General features: G+C 45.5%; 1 protein-coding gene across 2 annotated transcripts in view; it reads right to left on the minus strand.

The window, feature by feature from the left end:
• ZNF821 (zinc finger protein 821) overlaps positions 1–21,604 on the minus strand; it is a 232,290-nt gene that overhangs the window by 4,570 nt on the left and 206,116 nt on the right. Inside the window, exon 7 of one of the 2 annotated variants that reach the window (XM_033943375.1) lies at positions 10,940–11,094. The exons of the other annotated variant lie outside the window; for it this stretch is intronic. Within the exon in view, the coding sequence (XP_033799266.1) occupies positions 10,940–11,094 (155 nt within the window). The remainder of the gene's footprint in view (positions 1–10,939; positions 11,095–21,604) is intronic. 2 annotated transcript variants of the gene reach the window in all.

Genomic DNA, 21,604 nt, shown 5'->3' on the forward strand with positions numbered 1-21,604 from the left:
GGAACATAAAGGGACGCTTGTGAGGATGATCTGAGAACTCTTGAGGGGCTGTAAGGAATCAGAAGCCTATCTATAAATGCAGGAGTATTATTTCTTAATGTCTTAAAGACTAATAGTGCTATTTTATAAGTAATTCTATATGAAATTGGTAGCCAGTGAGCATTTTGAAGCAGCGGTGTAACATGATCGAATTTTTTTGAACCTGAGATTACCTTTATTGCAGTGTTTTGTATGATTTGGAGGCGCCTTATATCCTTAAGATATGCCCCCTTTAACAAGGAATTGCAGTAGTCTAGTTTTGAAATCACTAGAGAATGTATTAAAGTATTGAGTGAAAATGAATCAAGAAGGGGAACCAATGAACGGATCATTCTTAGTTTATAGAAACAATTTTTCACCAATGCACTGATGTGTAATCTGAAAGAAAGATTATTGTCTAAAATGACGCCTAAGATTTTTGTATTGGTAGTGAGGTATAAAGGTTTGTTATCTATTAAGATTGGGTTGATTAGTTGTACACCTTCTTTCCCTGAAAAAAGCATAGATGTAGATTTATTGATACTTAAAGAAAGTTGATAATTGTTCAACCAATCGTGAACTTTGGCCAGCTTACGGTTGATTTCGAATATATCCTGGGAGCTTGAAGAATCAATAGGGTGTAAAAGTTGGAAATCATCCGCGTAGGCATACACTGTAAATCCTATAGATTGACAAAGGGTTAAGAGAGGGGCCAGATAAATATTGAAAAGTAATGGAGACAATATGGACCCTTGAGGTACTCCATAATTTGTTTGATAAGGCTTTGAAATAGAATTGTTAAAGTGTACTGAAGAAGATCTATTGGTAAAATATGACTGAAACCAATCTAAAACTTGGTCTTTGATGCCAATGGAAGAAAGACGGTGAAGTAGTAAATGGTGATCAATAGTGTCGAAGGCTGCCGCTAAGTCTAAAGAAATGAGAACGACAGATTTATGTTGGTCCAGAAAGTAATGAATAGTAGTGACGAGACCTAATAAAGAGTGTTCTGTTGAGTGATTCTTGCGAAATCCTGCTTGATTGGGATGCAAGACATGAGTTTTGTCTACAAAGTCTGATAACTGTTGAAAAACTACCTTTTCAGTTAGTTTTGCTAGGAATGGAAGACTCGCAATTGGACGATAGTTAGAACAGTCGCAAGGACTAGTTTTAGAATCCTTGATAATTGGTAGAAGAACTGAATGTTTCCAGTCTTCTGGAATTGATGATGTTGACAAGCTTTTGTGAATAATTTGTAGAATAATTGGACCGAAAATTGAGAAGTATCGCTTAAGTAGAAAAGGAGGAAATGCTTCATTTTTAGAACCTTTAAGTTTTATTGATTGAAATAACTGTCTTAGTTCAGATAGGGTAGGAATGATAAACTTGGAGCATGTAGCTTGAAAATTAATTTGATCTTCATCAGAAATAGCAGGAGTTTTGTTAGTTATATTAGCTTTGATAGTATTAATTTTTGTGTAAAAAAAATCAGCTAAACAGTCGGCTGTGAGGGAGTCATTGACAGGAATATCCGGTTTATGCTTAAAGGTAGTTAATTGTTTTAACATTTTGAAAAGTAATGAAGAATTCTTAGTCATAGATATTTTTTTATTGTAATATTTTTTTTTTGCATCGTTGATCTTTTGGCGGTAATATTGGGAGTGATTTTTGTAAGTATCCAGATTGTTTGATGTGGGTTTGGCTCGCCATTTACGTTCAGCTGAACGTAACTGTTGTTTTAGTAATACAAGAGAAGAGTTGAACCAGGGGTTTTTTTGTTTTTTTGGTGAGATAGTTTTAATTGTTATAGGAGCAATTTTATTTAAAAGAGATTGACAGGTGTTGTTCCAGGTAATTAGTTGGTCGTTTATAGATAGAGATTTAAAGTTATCCAGATCCAGTAATGGTGTAACGAGAAGCGAGTCATCTATATTTTGGAAGTCTCTTACTTTAATAATTTTGGGAGATCTAAAGGGATCATCAGGGGGGTAAATAACTAGTGTTGATTGAATTAGACTATGGTCAGACCATGGGACTTTTAAGATTTCAAGATCTGAAAAATTATCAAATAATTCCCCTGAGGCAAAAATCATATCTAGAGTGTGTCCTTTAATATGTGTTGGGCCAATTTTGAAGGGTATAAGGTCAAGATCTTTCATGTGAACAAGAAATTCAGAAGTATAAGGGTTGGATTTATCCTCGAAATGGAGATTGAAATCTCCAAGAAGTATAGTAAAAGGTGAAGTGGTAACAAAATTTGAAACAATAGATAATAACTGGGTGAAAGTAGATTGATTATTTGGAGGAGGGTTATATAGTAGAAGTAATTTGATATTTGGATTCGAATTAAGTTTTAATTGAATATATTCAATAGTACCAATGATTTGAGTGAATTCAACTACTGGGGATAAGTTGGCTTTGTAAATGATTGCAAGGCCACCTCCTTTTTTACCTGTGCGATGATTAAAACAATAGTTGTAGTTAGGGGGAGAAGCATAAGACAAATAAGCTTCATCACCCTCCTTAAGCCAGGTTTCTACAATACAAAGAAGATCAAGCGATTGGTTGGTTAGAAGATCTTTAATAATGTGATGTTTGGAACGTAGTGATCTGACATTAATTAACCCTATTTTTAAAAACTTTTTTGATGTTGCTGGAGTAGTGTATTTGGGTGAAAATTTGTTTAATGACTGAAAAGAAGTGGACGAAGTAAGGTTAATTAGATTAGAGGGGTTAAAAGTGGTCAAGGAGTCTGCTGGGGGGGGTCTATGACCCCATTGAACCTGAATTTGAGATGAGAAAGGATTCATGGATAAAAGAATGGTGAAAGACCAAAATAAAATTAGAAGAATTCCAAATTTATAATGGATTGTAAGGAAAATAGATTTAGAATTTGAGACAAAGAGAGAAAATGAAAGCGCTAAGAAAAGACAATAGAGTAGGTTAAATAAATCTTGAAATTGCCCACAAAGTTGCGCACAAAGGAGCGCAACAAGGAGCAGGACCTGCTCCTTGTTAGCGCTCCTTTGGCGCGCGCCGGAAAGTGAGTATTCTTGAATTTAAATGGTACTTAGTACAATAAACAATAAAACCGGGTTAAACAAGCTTGAGGTTGACAAAATACGTCTAAAACATTGGTGACAATAGCAGAACAAACTAAGGTGGAACAAGTCACTACCGAGCTCTTGTGCCTAATAAGGAATGTGATATAGGATTGATTCAGTGTTCGGTAGAGCTACCAGTTGTCCAGATTTTTAGAGAACATGTCCGGGTGTCCGGATGACTGTTCAAAACCCGGCACTTTGTCCTGGTTTTGAACTGCAGATCGCGTCGGGATCTGCGCATGTCTGGATGCAACACGGTGATGTCATGCACAAGCATGCGTGAGCGTGACATCCTCACGTCGCATCCATGCATGTGTGGATGCCCTCCTGATGGACGGGCGAGAAGATACAGACTGGCAGAGATGAAGAAGAGCCTCCATGCGCTGAGAAGGAAGGAATGCTCGGAGGCGAACGGTATCCAGAACCGCCCCGATGAAGGGGAGAGACGGGGTAGGCTGTAGATGAGATTTGGGAAAGTTGATCTCGAAGCCCAAACTCTGCAGGAACCAAATAGTGGTTAGAGTTGCCGAAATGACCCCTGGAGCCGAGGCGGCCTTGATGAGCCAGTCGTCGAGGTAGGGAAATACCTGAAGACCCTGGTTCCGGAGTGCAGCGGCCACTACTACCAGACACTTCATGAAGACTCTGGGAGACGAGGACAGGCCGAATGGAAGCACTCGAAACTGCAGATGTAGATGTCCCATCCGAAATCTGAGGAACTTGCGAGAGGCCGGATGAATGGGAATGTGAGTGTAGGCCTCCTTGAGATCCAGAGAGCATAACCAGTCGTTTTGCTCGAGGAGGGGGTAGAGAGAAGCAAGGGTCAGCATGCGAAATCTCTCCTTGACCAGGAACTTGTTGAGGATCCTGAGGTCCAGAATGGGACGCAGATCGCCCGTCTTCTTCGGAACAAGGAAGTATCGGGAGTAAAACCCCCGGTTGTGTTGGTCCACAGGGACCGGCTCGACGGCTCGAAGCCGGAGCAAAGTCTGAGCTTCCTGAAGAAGAAGGGCGGTCTGGGTCAAGTTGGAAGGATACTCTCTTGGAGGGTGGTCCGGGGGGACCCGATGGAACTGAAGAGAGTACCCTTCCCTGATGATGGTAAGGACCCAGAGGTCGGTGGTGATAGCCGTCCATCGATGATAAAAATGATGGAGGCAACCCCCCAATGGGAAAAACAGGGGAAGGCAGAACGAGATTGGTTATGTTCCCTAAGAGAGAGTCAAAAAGGCTGAGGAGCCTTGGGGACAGTAGAAAGCTGAGGTTTTTGTTGGGCCTTCTGAGGAGGCTGTCTCTTCGCTGGTTGTCTCGCAGCCGGAGCCTGCCTTGGAGCATAACGCCGCTGATAGATCAAAGGCGGCCTAGAAGGTCGAGACTGCTGTGGCTTAGGCTTGGGCCGAAGAATGGACTGAAAAGATTTCTCATGGTCAGACAGTTTCTTCGTCACGGTCTCGATGGATTCGTCAAACAAATCCGCCCCTGCACAAGGAACGTTGGCAAGTCTGTCCTGGAGGTTCGGGTCCATGTCAATGGTCCGAAGCCATGCCAATCAACGCATAGCCACAGAACAGGCGGCAGCTCGTGCTGAAAGCTCGAAGGCATCGTAGGAGGATTGCATCAACTGTAGGCGAAGCTGGGACAGCGAGACAACCACTTCCTCAAATTCGAAGCGAGCCTGAGACTCGATGTAGGGTGTAAACTTCCGAAGCACAGGCAGGAAGAACTCCAAATAAGTGGCAAAATGAAAAGTATAGTTGAGAACTCTGGAAGCCATCATTGAGTTCTGATATATGCGCCTCCCAAACTTATCCATGATCCTGCCCTCACGGCCCGGAGGCACCGAGGCATACACCTGGGATGGATGAGACCTCTTGAGGGAGGATTCAACCAGTAGGGATTGATGAGAGAGTTGAGAGCCCTCGAATCCCTTGTGATGAACTGTGCGGTACTGGGCATCCAACTTGCCAGGAACAGCAGGAATAGAGTACGGCATTTCAAAACACCTCATGAACGTTTGGTCGAGGAGCTTGTGTAGAGGCAGACGAAGAGACTCAGCAGGAGGATAAGGCAAATGCATAGTGTCGAGGTATTCCTTGGAGTACCGAGAACCGGAGTCTAAGGTAATGTCCAGGTCATCCGCCAGCACAGGCCTGCGAGACGGACTGGACGAAGTCGAGGCCTCGGGATCCACAGAGACCTGCGATCGACAGGGTGAATATGAGCCACAGGGATCTTCGAACTCCGGTCCCGGTGGAGGAGACACATCCGACGAGGAATACCCCATATGAGGCAGCTTCTTCTGCGGTGAGACTGTAGAGTGTCGAGAGGAGTGCCTCGAAGAATGCCTGGACCGATGCCCCTCCCGGTGCCTGGAAGGGGATCTAGAGCGGCGATGTTTAGAATGGTCCCCAGAAGCCTCCAACGAGTAAATGGGACTCGAGGCAATAGAGCGTAGAGGCGGGAGATTCGATGCCTCTCGAGACGCAGTCCAGGCCTGATAAGGAGTGCAGAAGAACTCTTCCTGTGTGTTGCGATGCCCAGGACTGCGATTACTCGAAGAGGGATTCCACATCTCTTTGTCCGGAGGTGTAACGGGCTCTAAAGGGGGCATGTCACTAAAAGAGGCCCACCTCGAGGGACCGGCCGCCAAGCGCCGCTCCTCCTTGCCGAGCAGCGAGAGCGAACGGTGAGGAGGAGGAGGGGGCGGTCCGCCCCCGGAGGCGGAACCGGCTGGTCACCCTGGATCGTGGCTATCAACTTGGGTCCCATGGTGGTCATGAGCTCGACAAACTGAGCCTCCAAAAGGGACCGCAACGAAGCCGACAAGGAGGGAGCCGCACCTAAAGTGGGACCTCCTGAACGGTCTTCGCGCTCCTTCATGGTCGAGTGCTTTTGCTTGGTAGCCTTCGGCACTTTGAGAACCACTGGTGGAATGGGAGGAGGAGTTACCTGATCCGAGGAGACGGAGGAAGGCACCGGAGCAGAAGGCAGAGTCGAAGCCGGAACAAAAGAAGCCGGCTTCAGGAGACTCGGTGCAGCAGAAGACTTCACCGGAACAGGCGAAGCGCTGGTCGAAGTCGAAGCTGAGGGTTCATTAGCAGCTTCCATCTTGAACATCGACTCCCACAAAAAACAGCGACGCTTGAACGCACGTGCTGTGAGAGTGGAACAAGGCCGGCACGATTTCGGGAAATGTTCTGGACCAAGACACTGCAGGCAGCGTCGATGTGGGTCTGTCAACGAAATCGCGCGCTGGCACTTGCTACACTTTTTAAAACCAGTAATTGGCCAGGATATAGGCCGAAAAAGCTCCGCCGCAAAATCGAAGGAGCGGGGCCTGAGCCACGTGGCCGACCCGGTCGAATTGGCAGAAGAAAATTAAAAAAAAAAAAAAAAAGAAACCGAAGAAAATAAAACACACGATAAAGAGTAAAAGAACTTAAAACCGCGGCAATAGAAGGCAGAAAAACGGGTTTTCAATTAGCGCAGAATTGAAGTAGAACTTCTCAGCTCCGCGGAAAGAAATGAACTGAGGAGACACGCCCGGACCATCGGGCGGGAAGGCACTGGCGCATGCGCGGTGCGGGCATCTCGAAACTTCTGAGTTTCTGCAAGCAAGTATGCTTGTGAGACGTCCGTATGGGGGCTCTGTCGGATGACATCACCCACTAGTGAGAATACCTGCCTGCTTGTCCTGGGATAAATTTTCTTACACAAATTTATAGCTGGTATGAAATAGATGCACATATGTAAGTGTACTTGAAAAGGTAGAGTAAGTGGAGTAGAGGAGAGGAGAGTGTGGTGTAGTGGTTAGAGCTACAGCTTCAGCACCCTGAGGTTGTAGGTTCAAAACCCAAACTGCTCCTTGTGACTCTGGGCAAGTCATTTAATCCTCCACTGCCCCAGATAATTCGATAGATTGTGAGCCCACCGGGACAAATAGGGAAAATGCTTGAAGTACCTCTATGTAAACCACTTTGCATGGTAGTAAAACTATAAAAAGGCAGTATACATGTCCCAATCCCTTTCCTTTTATGTGAAAGCCTATTCTATAATGGCCTTTGGGTACCCAGGTTCCATTATAGAATCCTAGCAATAACACAGTATTCTGTGAATGCCAAGCTTAATTGGCAATACTGTCCATGTACTGCTTATCTGAATGTCCCCTTGTATTTATACACTGTGCCACTTCTCATATGCTTCACAACTCTGCTCTTGTTCCACCCAAACTATATGTATATCAATTAAAAGTTATAAAAAATTATATATAAAAAAGTAGATGCGTCATGTACAAGAGTGAATCAAAAATTATAGGCAATTGTTAAACTATGCGATGACTGCAACAGAGCTAGCAAAATGCAACACATGCATTTGTACATTGCCTGTTGGATCGTTCATCCTTTTTCCTTAATCGATTAGAAGATTACACTCATCTGTGCACAGTATCCTGTTGGGATTTTTGCAATTCTTAACTTGTGCTTTTTTGCAGTACCGGACTCTGGAAGGTAGTTTCACGACTGAAACTCAGCCCGTGTCGGGTCTACACCACAAATTATTCACTGTGTTTTTTGTGTTATTGTCTACTTTATTTTGTTGTCATCTACACTTTGTTCAAATAAAAGTTATCATCAAGATCATCAGTTCAACAGTTTTTTTGCCTTTTGGTAGTTCATCCATGCACAGTGCAGCGCTTGGCCTTTAGTCGTGTGGCAGCCATGAGATCAGAAACATGGACTGAGAAATTAGGTTCTTACCTGCTAATTTTCTTTCTTTTTGTCCCTCCAGACTGGCACAGACAGATGGGTTTACACTCCTCTGCCAGCAGGTGGAGACTGAGAACACAATGACTTTTGGAAGTAGTACAAGGGGCTGTGCAGTCCCATCTACAATCACTCTGACAACTAGCCAAGCAGGAACTAAGAACTTAAGAACTGTGAACTATGAACACAACAACTCCACACTCATATGGAGAAAGATAAATAGTTGTCTGCATTGAGATACTGTTGGAAACTGACTAGAACAAAAAATCTTCAAAGTATCCACACAGTTCTCCAGCTAAACCAGATGAACCTGATGCCGCTGCTCATATTATACTCCCTCCCAAAAAACAATTAAAGACCTCACAGAAAAAAAATGACTCTTCGCAGAAAAAAACCCTGAGGGAAAAACACGACAGGGCAGGTTCTGTGCCAGTTTGGAGGGACTAAAAGAAAATTAGCAGGTAAGAACCTAATTTCTCCTTCTTTATCATCCCTCCAGACTGGTACAGATGAATGGGATATACCAAAGCAGTACCCATCATGGGTGGGACCCCCAAAGGGCTACCACAAGAATGCACTCACCAAAGACAGTGTCCCAACGCACCTGAACGTCCACCTGGTAGTGACGCATAAAAGAATGCAAAGACGACCAAACTGCAGCCTTACAGAAATCCACCGGGGACACAAGAAAGGACTCAGTCCAGGAAGCCGCCAGCCTCTACATGGAATTAGCTTTGAGAAAATCCAGAACCAATTTCTTCTGAAGAAGGTATGCCAAAGCAATAGTCTTCTTGACCCAGCGGGCGATCAAAGCCTTAGAGGCACCTTCCCCCTTATGACTGCCCACCAGGAGAACAAAAAGACGATCAGATCGCCTGAACTCCTGAGTCCTGTTCACAGAAGTACGAAGGACTCTGCGGACATCCAACTTGTACAGCTGCTCTGCTCCAAAGTACCCTTCTGGTTACCTAAAACCACATGATTCATATGAAAAGGAGAAACAACCTTAGGAAGAAAAGAAGGAACTAAGGCCTCAGGCCACACGCTCCTTTGAGAACTCCAAGAAGGGAGCACAAAAAGATAAAGCTTGCAACTCCGACATGCTCCTAGCCGTAGAAATGGCTACCAGAAAAACTGTCTTCAAAGTAAGGTCCTTCAGAGTGCAGGAGCCAAGAGGCTCAAATGGTGATGAATCAACATTGAAAGTACCAGATTGAGATCCCAAGCTGGAACCAAAGGGCAAACTGGAAGTCGAATCAACTTCGCTGCCCTTAAGAAACTGATCACATCAGGAGGAGATAACAACCGTTGACCTCGCAAAAGACCTCTAAAGGAGGACAAGGCCACCACCGGAACCGTCAGGGAAGACTAAGCAAGGCCGCATTCTAGGACATCCTGCAATAACTCTAAGATGTGCAGCAAGGACGCCCGTAGGGATACGACCACCTGATCAGAACACCAATTCTTGAAAAGGCACCAAATGCGCACATAAGCCCTAGACATAAAAAACCGGCGAGAACTCAAAGACATACAGGAGACCATTCATTGGCCAAGCCTGCACCAAAGCATCCAACCTCTCTGGCTGGAGATCCCTGCGCCTGCAGAAGAACCTCAGCGACTTGGTGTTGACACACGTAGTTATGAGGTCCATGATCGGATGACCCCCATGCCTGAACAATCAACTCAAAGGCTTCCTGCCCAAGACACCACTCGCCGGGTCGAGCACATGACGACTGAGGAAATCTGCCTGAACATTCTCCACTCCCGTGATATGGGATATCAATATGTTCAGAAGGTGAGCCTCCACCCACTCCCTGACGATTAATGTAAGCTGTGACATTGTCAGAGAGAACCAGAACCAATCTGCCTTCCAGCAACACCTGAAAAGCTGCCAACACCAACCAAATGAATCTGGTCTCCAGAATATTGATCAAATAGGAAGCCGCAACCAGCTGCTCTGAATCAAGCGATCGAGACATTGGGTTCCTCGACCAAGCAGATGGGCGTCTGTGAGAAGCACAATCCACTGGGGCTGATCCAGACTCACTTCCTGAACCAGATTAGAAGACTGAAGCCACTAGCACAGGATGCAACGAACCAACCTGCTCTCCTGAAAAGACATCGCTCAAATCGACCAGTCGTCCAAATCGGGATGAACCAGAATGCTCTCCTTGCGCAAGGCTGTTGCCACCACCACCACCACCACCTTGGTGAAGGTCCATGGAGCTGTGGTCAGACCAAAAGGACATGCACGAAAAGCAGTTACTTACCGTAACAGGTGTTATCCAGGAACAGCAGGCAGATATTCTCACATGTGGAGGTGACGTCACCTATGGAGCCCAGTACAGACAGTTTAAAAAGTGTACTGTCACTTTATGTTTTTAGAAACTTTGTGACTAACCGCACCACACATACGCTAGTGCCTTCCCACCCGACGGGAAGCCAACCAGGGGAGGTGAGAATATCTGCCTGCTGTCCCCGGATAACACCTGTTACGGTAAGTAACTGTGCTTTATCCTAGAACAAGCAGGCAGCATATTCTGACATGTGGAATTCCCTAGCTTATTGCAATGGGATGGAGGGAGAGCTGGTCATTAAGAGAATTTTGTAATACTGCTTGGCCGAAATGACCATCCCGTCTGGAATAAGATTTCAGACAGTAGTGAGATGTGAACTGAGGACCAAGTAGCTTCTTTGCAGATTTTATCTTTGGGACTGGAATGTAAGAATGCAACTGAAGCTGCCATAGCTTGGACCTTATCTGCTGTTACATGACCCCCGAGCTGCAGCCCAGCCTGAGCATAGCAGAAGGAAATACAGGCCACTAGCCACGTGGAAATAGCTCTCTTGGTTCAAAGGAGATGAACAATTGAGGAGAAGTTCTATGTGGCTTAATCCTTTATAAGCAATAAGCCAAGGCTCATTTACAGTCTAAGGTATGAAGTCCTTTCATAAACCTAGAAACAAGAGGATGAGCAGTCGGAGATTTATTGTTGACTGGCACATGGAAAGCACTGATAGCACTAAGGTGAACTCTGACTAAAGTAGTTTTAAGACCTGAATTGGATAAATGGAGAAGGTAATCCAACACTGAAGATATGGAGGAGGATGAAGCATCTTGATGATGAAGAGTACATCACGTTGAAAGCTGTGTCCACTTCTGTTGGTAGCACTGCGGTGTAGACAGTTTTCTGGATGCATCTAAAATGATTCTAAAGATAAAAACAAAAAAGACTATGGATGTGGATGTTCTGAAAGATGATTTATTATTTGCTCTTCACAATAAAAATACAAATAAAAGACTGAATTTGTAATACACGTATGATTGTCCTGCCGGATTCTACACGGTCCGTATTTTGGCGAGACCGCCTTCCTCAGGGGTCCAGATGATGTGGGGTACACAGATAAAAATATGAGCTAAAAACTATGTACGTGTCTTTGAAGCAGAGTGGCGTCTGCTGAGGTCATCCCAGGATGAGTCCCAAAGTGATGGGCTGGATCAAGAACTGGTTGAGTGGAAGGTAACAGAGGGAAGTGGTCAATGGAGATCACTCTGAGGAAAGGGATGTTACCAGTGGTGTGCCTCAAGGTTCTATTCTTGGGCCTATTCTTTTTAACATTTTTATAAACGATATTGCTGAAGGGTTGTCGGGTAAGATTTGCCTCTTTGTGGATGATACCGAAATCTGCAATAGAGTAGACACGCCGGATGGTGTGAATAACATGAAGAAAGACATGGCAAAGCTTGAAGAATGGTCTGAAATTTGGCAGCTAAAATTTAATGCTAAGAAATGCAAGGTTATGCATTTGGGCTGCAAAAACCCAAGGGAACGGTACAGTTTAGGGGGTGAAGAACATATGTGCAAGACTTGGGTGTGATTGTATGTGATGATCTTAAGGTGGCCAACCAGGTTGAAAAGGTGACGGCGAAAGCTAGAAGGATGCTAGGTTGCATAGGGAGAGAGAAGCAGAGGCAGGAGACCAAGAGGGGAATCGGCAAGTTAGCTCTGACCACCCCCCCCCAACGTCGACCACCGAAGCTCCCCCTTAAAAGTGGAGGGGCCAACGGAGTGGAGTTGATCAGAGCAGGCAAGCAGGAGAAAAACAGTTGCAAAGAGAGGTAGAGGGAGAGAAGCCAAAGGGGAGAAAAGGAGCAGGAGAGAGAAGCAGAGGCAGAAGACCAAGAGGGGAATTGGCAAGAGTTAGCTCCGCCTTAGAAGGGGAGTGGCCAACAGAGCAGAGTTGATCAGAGCAGGTGAGCAGGAAAAAAGCAGTTGCAGAGAGAGGTAGAGGGAGAGAGAAGCCAAAGGGGAGAAAAGGAGCAGGAGAGAGAAACAGAGGCAGAAGACCAAGAGGGGAATCGGCAAGAGTTAGCTCCGCCTTAAAAGGGAGGGGCCAACAGAGCAGAGTTGATCAGAGCAGGTGAGCAGGAGAAAAGCAGTTGCAGAGAGATGTAGAGGGAGAGAGAAGCCAAAGAGGAGAAAAGGAGCAGGAGAGAGAAGCAGAGGCAGGAGACCAAGAGGGGAATCGGCAAGAGTTACAGGTACAGAGGACACAAAACCACACACCGATAAAGGAGAGCAGAAGGAGACCACAGCAGGCGCAGAGGGCACAACTTTGAAGGAATTAACAAACGGATGGACAGAAGAGACCCCATAGACATCATATACCTAGATTTCCAAAAAGCCTTTGACAAGATACCTCATGAACGTCTACTCCGGAAACTGAAGAACAATGGAGTGGACAGAGACGTACATAGATGGATCAGAAACTGGTTAGCGGGTAGGAAACAGGGGGTAGGGGTGAAGGGCCACTACTCGGTCTAGAGGAGAATCACGAGTGGTGTTCCGCAGGGCTTGGTGCTCGGGCCGCTGCTATTTAATATAGTCATAAATGATTTAGAAACAGGGATGAAGTGTGAGATAATAAAATTTGCGGACGACACCAAACTATTTAGTGGAACTCGGACAAAGGAGGACTGCGAAGAATTGCAAAGGGACTTGAACAAACTAGGGGAATGGGCGATGAGATGGCAGATGAAGTTCAATGTTGAGAAGTGTAAAGTATTGCATGTGGGAAGCAGAAACCCGAGGTACAACTATACGATGGGAGAGATGTTATTGAATGAGAGTACCCAAGAAAGGGACTTGGGGGTAATGGTGGACATGACAATGAAGCCGATGGCACAGTGCGCAGCGGCTGATAAGAGAGCAAATAGAATTCTAGGTATAATCAAGAAGGGTATTATAGCCAGGACGAAGGAAGTTATCCTGCCATTGTATCGGGCGATGGTGCGTCTGCATCTGGAGTACTGCTTCCAATAGTGGTCGCCGTACCTTGAGAAGGATATGGCGTTACTCGAGAGAGTTCAGAGGAGAGCAACACGTCTGATAAAAGGGATGGAAAACCTTTCATACGCTGAGAGATTGGAGAAACTGGGACTCTTTTTCCCTGGAGAAGAGGAGACTTAGAGGGGATATGATAGAGACTTACAAGAACATGAAGGGCATAGAGAGAGTAGAGAGGGACAGATTCTTCAAACTTTCAAAAAATAAAAGAACAAGAGGGCATTCGGAAAAGTTGAAAGGGGACAGATTCAAAACGAATGCTAGGAAGTTCTTCTTTACCCAACGTGTAGTGGACACCTGGAATGCGCTTCCAGAGGACGTAGTAGGGCAGAGTACGGTACTGGGGTTTAAGAAAGGATTGGACAATTTCCTGCTGGAAAAGGGGATAGAAGTGTATAGATAGAGGATTACTGCACAGGTCCTGGACCTGTTGGGCCGCCGCGTGAGCGGACTTCTGGGCACGATGGACCTCAGGTCTGACCCAGTGGAGCCATTGCTTATGTTCACATAACCAGACAGACACAGCAGGTACAGAGGACACACAACCACACAACGCTAAAGGAGAGCAGAAGGAGACCACAGCAGGTGCAGAGGACACAGAACCACACAACGCTAAAGGAGAGCAGAAGGAGACCACAGCAGGTGCAGAGGACACACAACCAGGTAGGCACAGAGGACACACAACTAGGCAGACACAGAAGACGCAGCAGGAAGATGCAGCAGGTACAGAGAACACACAACCACACACTGCTAAAGGAGAGCAGAAGGAGGACACAGCAGGCGCAGAGGACACAAAGCCAGGCAGACGCAGAGGACAGTAGGCGCTGAGGACAGCCACAGCCAGGCAGCCACAGCAGACAAGGAAGGCATCCACAGCAGACTGGCAAGCAGGCAGCAAAGGAAGCAGTGGACAGAAGCAAGATGTTGAGTTACCCAGTTTTCTGCACCATCTGCCATATGTATGACTACCTCCCCTATGGGAGGCAGTCTTACGTATGCACTTGATGTGGAGAACTGGAGAGCTTGAAGAAACAAGTCAGACTCCTGGAGGGTAGAATACTGGAACTGGAGGCACTTCAAGCAGCGGAGGAGGGAGACAGAGATACAGAGAACATTGAGACAGAGGAAGCAGAGAATAAGACAGAGGACACCATCGAGGAAGAAGTCCGAGAGCTGGAGAAGTTCATAGAGGAGGCATACAGGAAGGCCATGGAAAATCACTAGCAACAGTGGAACTGTCAAAAGACACTTACAGAGAGTGTGGACCACCTGATGGACAACCACCACGAAGAAATGGGTGACACAGCAGCGAGAACAAAGGATACAGACCTGTGGCTGGAGAGATGAACATACACCAGTGACACAGACCTGTGGCTGGAGAATCAAGAGAAGATAGAGAGGACAGCAATCATCGTGGGGGACTCCATCATTAGACAAATCGACAGCCACATAGCGGGAGGAAGACTGGATCGGCTGGTGACCTGCCTACCGGGAGCCAAGGTAGAAGAAATAGTGAACCGCATCGACAGGATCATCGACAGTATGGAAGAAGAAGATACAGCAGTGGTGATCCATGTGGGGATGAACAATGTGAGCAACAGGAACTACAACAGGGAAGTACTGAAGGACCAGTTCCGGATGCTAGGAAGGAAGCTGAAGACCAGAACACAGAGGATAGCATTCTCTGAGATCCTGCCGGTACCCAGGGCTGATGAGAAGAGGCAGATGGAGCTGCAAGCAGTCAACGCGTGGATGTGGACAATGTTCTGGGGGAAGAGCAAGCTATAAAGGAAGGAAGGACTCCACCTCAGCAGAGATGGAACGAGGCTACTTGCAATAAACATCAAGAGAGAAGTTGAGAAGTTTTTAAACTAGGAAGAAGGGGAAAGCTGACAGTCGACCGAGAGAGTCGATGGTTCGGGAACCGGTATACCCGGAGGATACCGTGCAAGAAGAGAGGGAAAGACTCACCGGATCACAGGCAAGACAGATCGAAAAGGACACAAGAGAGAAGGAAATGCAAGAAAGGAACAGGCTGCAAACTCAAGTGTATGTACACGAATGCAAGGAGCCTTAGAAATAAGATGGGTGAATTAGAAGCTATGGCACAAAAAGATAACTTTGACATCATAGGCATCACGGAAACATGGTGGACTGAGGAAAACGTCTGGGACACTGTGCTACTGGGATACAAACTATACCACAGAGACAGAGTGGCTCAAAAAGGTGGGGGTTATTGCCATATAAGTCAAAGAGGAAATTGAATCTACACTTCCCCCACCCTATTTGCGGTTTCGATGTTCGTGGTTTCGATTATCGGTGGTTTTTTCCCCAGGCCCCTCCCCCTGAGCATCACTCATTGGCATTGAAAAAAAAAAACGGCCCCAGGACTTGGAGGGAGGCGATCAGAGGTGCCGAGGGCGATCGGAGCATGGACCTTACCTGTTGTAGTCTGGTGAAACCACGGAAACTCAGCAGCATGGCTCTGCATGGGGCAGGAGTGTAGGAAGATCACTCCTGTCCCACATCACCGCTAGACCACCAGGTAAGGTTCGGGGGTGGGTCAGAGCCAGCCAAAAGTTATTCGCAATTTTTCCCTATTGGCGGGCCGGCTCTGCCCCTAATCCCCGCAAATAGGGAGGGAGAAGTGGAGAGAACACACCACAACTGACGGATAAGTTAGAGTCTCTATGGGTCAAAATTCCAGGAACAAATGGCCTGGAAACGAAGATCGGCATCTACTACTGACCCCCAAGGCAGTCCGAAGAAATTGACGGAGAAATGACGGACGAGATTAAACGCAACTGCAAGGGAGGCAACGCAGTTATCAAGGGTGATTTCAACTATCCGGGAATAGACTGGAACCTAGGCACCTCCGGCTGCGTTAGGGAGACCAAGTTCTTGGATGCTGTAGGCGATTGCTTCCTGGAACAACTTGTTATGGAAAATACTAGAGGAAATGCAATTCTGGACTTAATTCAAAATGGCTTGCGAGGATCGGCTGTAGATAGATCCGAATGTGCAGTGCTGCGCACGGGCCTTTGGAACGACCTCACTATCCCGCTGCGAAACCTGGGCTCCCTCCAGCTGTTCCGGAAACAACTGAAAACCTGGCTTTTCTCTAATATATAACATCTCCTTCCTACTTCCCCCTTTTCATATGCCCTTGTAAATTCTATCTCCCCTCTTCTTGTATTTTTAAGCTTTGTAAACCGTGTCGAGCTCCGCTTGCGTGGAGATGATGCGGTATATAAACTTAAGGCTTAGTTTAGTTTAGTTTAGATTAATAGATTTTAATATTGCATATAGGACTGATGAGTTTTTGTCACATTCAATTTTCTTTGTGTAATATTTCATTTTTGCTTGGATTAATTTTGGATTTGTAGAAGATTGCCTGTTCTTTAAACTTATTCAAATTGGTGAGAGTTTTATTCCATCTCCACCGTCTTTCTAGAGCTCTGAGGGGTTTTTTTTTATATAGAGGGCTAGATCTGCAGTATACCAGGGGTTAGAAAGTTTCCATGATGAAATTATTTTGGTCTCAATGGGGTAAAAGGTGTCCATTAATTTGCATGTGGCTTCATGCCACTGAAGGGAGTGATCGGATAGCAAAGAGGTATCAGAGAATGTTAGGTTGAAAGTTGCAGCAATTATTTCCATAGAAAGTTTGGTGAGGTCATGATATTTAATGGTTTTTGGTTCTGGTTTCAGGGTCAGTGGTGTAGCTGTGTGATTGACTGACACAAGGTAGTGATCAGACCAGGGGAGGGGCCAACTAGGGCAAAGGTGGTATTTGAAATGGGAAGAGGTAAGTATTAGGATCATATCAATTGTGTGCCCTGCCTGATGTGTCGGATCAATTAATAAAGGTGATAAATCAAGATTATTGATAAGAGTAAGATTTTGGCAACCAGGCTACAAAAAGTGTTGCCTGCTGTTGTGCACCCTGATCCAACAGGATTTATAGTGGGTAGAGCCACTTTTGATAACATTAGGAGAGCCTTGCATGTGATTGAACCACTACTACTATTAATTATTGCTATAGCGCTTCACAGAGTCACAAAGAATAAGAAAACAGTCCCTGTTCGAAATAGCTTACAATCTAAACAGGCGAGACAGGCAAACAGGAGGCCATGGATAAAGTCAAGGGGAACGGTCAAATCAGCAGGCTGGGTTGGAGGGCAGAGGACTAGGGTTAAGGATTGAAAGCTATATCAAAAGGTAGGTTTTCAGTCTGCTTTTAAACAAATGAAGGGAAGGGGCTTGACAGATAAACTCGGGTAATTTATTCCAGGCATAGGGGGCAGTTAGATGAAAGGAACGAAGTCTGGAATTGACAGTGGAGTATAAGGGTAACACTAAGAGTGACTTATCTGAGGAACGGAGTTCTCTGGGAGGTGTATAAGGAGAGAGAAGCGAGGAGAGATATTGAGGGGCAGCATAATGAACACACTATATGCAATGGCAGATAGGGAGCCAGTGAAGTGACTTAAGGAGAGGGGTGACATGAGCGTATCGAGGTTGGTAGAAGATGAGTCGTGCAGCAGAGTTTTGCATAGATTGTAAAGGGGAGAGGTGACACTGTGGGATACCAGTTAGGAGTAGATTGCAGTAATCTAAGCGTGAGGTTACGAGAGTTTGGGCAAGGATCCGGGTAGTGTGCTCAGAGAGGAAGGGGCAAATTTTGGTGATATTGAACTAACTTGCACAAATTCTATTCCATCCTTGGTCCTTTCTCTAGATGCAGAGAAAGCCTTTGATAGGGTTCAATGGTCTTATATGATAGTGGTATTGTGCCGTTTTGGCATCTCTGGGCCTTTTCTGCATTGGATTCAGTTACTCTAGGCCCATCCTTTAGCTTCTTTATATATTAATGATCAATATAAAGCCCCTTTTAAACTATATAAGGGTACCAGACAGGGTTGTCCTCTTTCTCCTCTTTTATTTGCTCGCTCTCTCTAGAGCCTTTGGTTCATTGTAACTGTTCTTCCTCTGGGATCATGGGCATTGAAGACTCAGGAGGTGCGGAGCATCGAGTCTTGTTATTTGCGGATATTTTGTTGGCTTTAAGTGATCCACAATGCTCTCTTGTTAGCTTATCTTCTCTTTTGTTAGATTTTGGCTCGGTGTCTGGTTTTCGGACTAACTTTGGCAAGTCGGAAATTTTAAATATCAACCTCCCAGATTCTGTGGTAGGTACAGTATTTTGAAACAACTCTTTCCTTATCAGTGGGTGACTAATTCTATTTGCTATTTGGGTGTTTTCTGACTAGAACTGTTAAAGATTTTTATGCATATAATTTTCTTAGTAAGCTTAAGGAGGTCCTAGGGGACTTGGATCGGTGGGACAACTTGAGTACCTCCTGGGTGATACGAGTCAATGCGGTAAAAATGGTGCTATCTAAATTTTTGTGTTTATTTATGGCTTTGCCTATTGCCATTCCTAGGCATTTTTTCTATTTGCTGAATAGAAGCTTTTTTGTTTTATTTGGAAAAAAAAGCCTCCGTGGGTGAGTAGGTCGGTTCTTTATCTGCCTAGATTGCGGGAAGGCATGGGACTTCCCCATTTTGCTCTTTATCATAGGGTTTCACAACTTTGTATTATAGCAGCAATGGGTGGGAGGGCTATTGATTCCCTGGCTTCACATAGAACAAAGGAGGGTGGAGAGTATTCCTTTCTGGGCTTTGCCTTGGCTCCCTCTGGATAGGCTTCGCCAGCTCCTACCTGACCTCCCGGTTCTGATCAGAGAGCTTTTAAATACTGAGTCAAATTGTTTCTATTATTTCTTTTTTGCCTGATTTCCCCCCCCAACCAATATTATAAGACCTTTCTCAATTGGGCAAAACTTTCTTTGTATACAGTTCGTCAGGTCTGGGAGGGGGGACTCAGTTCATACTTTTGATGTTCTTGCTGAAGAGTATGGTGTTGCATATCAGGATTTGTTTTTCAATGCCATCAATTACGAGCTTTTTTGCAGAGTAAGGGCTGGAAGGAATTGGAGCTTTCTGAAACAGTCATGGAAATAGCTTTATGTAAGGGATTGGGTAGGGGTGGTGTTAGCAGACTTTATCAGGCTTTGCTGGTTCAGGCTAATCCCACTCAAGGTCTTATATCATGGTGGGAGACTCAGCTTGGTGACTAGATTTTGGTGTCCTCCTGGCCTCTGGTATTTAAAAATTTGTTTAAGGTCTCCATTTCGGCCTCCTTGATGGAGAATGGGTACAAGATCTTTTATCAGTGGTACCTTACTCTGGCAAGCCTCTCTAAAATGTTTCCTTCATGTTCTAATCTCAATAATAGGGAGATATCTTATAGTCCTCTGTGATATTTAAACACTAATGAGTAATATCTTAAATCACAGCTCTAAAATTCTTGTTAAAATATATGAATATTATAACTTAATTGTGAATAGCTCAGACCCTATAACCCTTGATTCAGTGATAACACCGAACTGAGGTTAACTGGGGGACCATCATCGCCTTCACTGTCCCCTTTGCCATCCACATAACTATTACAAAAACAGTTACAGAATCAAAAAATCAAAAGAAAAAATAACTTATCTGAAAAGGATGGACGGATGACCGCTGCTAAACCTCAGAAGTGTTAAAGTGACGAGTGCTTGTGAATATCAATCAAACATTTCTTTAACACACCATTCTGTGTTTTTTCATATATGGTGGGAGTGTCCTAAGGCAGTGATCCCCAAACCTGTCCTGGAGGACCACTAGCCAGTCAGGTTTTCAGGATAGCCCTAATGAATATGCACGAAAGAGATTTGCATGTAATGTAGATGATAGGAATGCAGATCTGCCCCATGCATATTCATTAGGGCTATCCAGAAAACCCGACTGGCTAGTAGCCCTCTAGGACAGGGTTGGGGATCACTGTCCTAAAGTGCAGGTGTTTTGGTCCTCTGTGCATTCCCTTCGAGTGCTGTGCTTCATTTGTCTTATCCCCTACACATGGACTACTGCCTGTCCGACCTCCTGGACTTCCTAAACCTACACATACCTTTGCTAAACATTTGTTTGTGGCAGCCAAGCTTTTATTGGCTCGATGGTGGAAGAAGCCTTCTGTACCCCTGATTGAGCATGACTTGCATAAGCTGGACTATATGTGTTTGATGTAAAAATTGACTGCGCTCAAATTGGGGAATCTTGTTCCTTTTCGTAAAACTTGGGAGCCTTATCTGACTTGGTGTGCAGGCTCTTGTTGATTGTGTATTAAGCTAGTGGGGATTTGTATCTGAAATTTTTTTTTGTGCCCTCCGGAACTTGGAGGCGAGGAGGATGGTAGTTTGAGTGCAGAGCTCCTCTCCCTGGACAATCTGCCTGCTTTTAAATATCAGCAGCAGTGGGAGATCAATTGCTTTTACACCTAAGCAGCAACGGGACCAACCCACCAAAAACCCACAGTCCCGGTCCTGCAAAAATATGAGCTCCACCCTCCCTGCAGTTCGCTAGGAAAATCAACTGCTTTTACACCTAAGCAGCAGCAGGACCAGCCACCACTACCAAGAGCCCTTTGTCCCGATCCAGCCAGGCATGTGAGCTCCTCCCTCTGCAGTCCATTGGAGAGATCAATCTACCTGCTTTTAAATATCAGCAACAGTGAAATCAACTGCTTTTACACCTCAGCAGCAGCGGAACTATCCGCAACTACCAAGAGCACACAGACCCGATCCAACCAAGAGTGTGAGCTCCACCTCCCCCTGCAGTTCACTAGGAAGATCAACTGTTTTTTACACCTAAGCAGCAACAGGACCAGCCACCACTACCGAGAGCCCTTTGCCCTGATCCAGCCAAACAAGTAAGCTCTTCCCCCAGCATTCCGTTGGAAAAATCAATATGCTTGCTTTTAAATATCATCAGAAGTAGGAGATCAACTGCTTTTACACCTAAGCAGCACCAAGACCAGCCGCCACTATCGAGAGCTTTTGTCCCAATCCTCCCCCTATATCCCGTTTAAGAGATCAATCTACCTGCTTTAAATATCAGCAGCAGTATAAAAACAACTGCTTTTACATACAAGCAGCAGCGAGACCTACCGCAACCACCAAGAGCCCACAGACCCGATCCTGCCAGGAGTGTGAACTCCTCCCCCTGCAGTCCATTGGAGAGATCAATCTGCCTGCTTTTAAATATCAGCAGCAGTGGAGATCAACTGCTTTTACACCTAAGCAGCAACGAGACCCGCCACAACCACCGAGAGCACACAGACCCGATCCTACCAAGAGTGTGAACTCTTCCCCCCATGCAATCCGCTAAGAAGATCGACTGTCGGCTCTGGGCGGCTTTCCCGCAGAGGAGAGAATCCTGCATTCACCGTGGGCCTCATCTGGGGCAGCCTCCTTGGAGCGGCTGGGGCACGGGC

The sequence above is a fragment of the Geotrypetes seraphini genome, chromosome 4 (assembly GCF_902459505.1).
Source record: "Geotrypetes seraphini chromosome 4, aGeoSer1.1, whole genome shotgun sequence".
Classification (NCBI taxonomy): domain Eukaryota; kingdom Metazoa; phylum Chordata; class Amphibia; order Gymnophiona; family Dermophiidae; genus Geotrypetes; species Geotrypetes seraphini.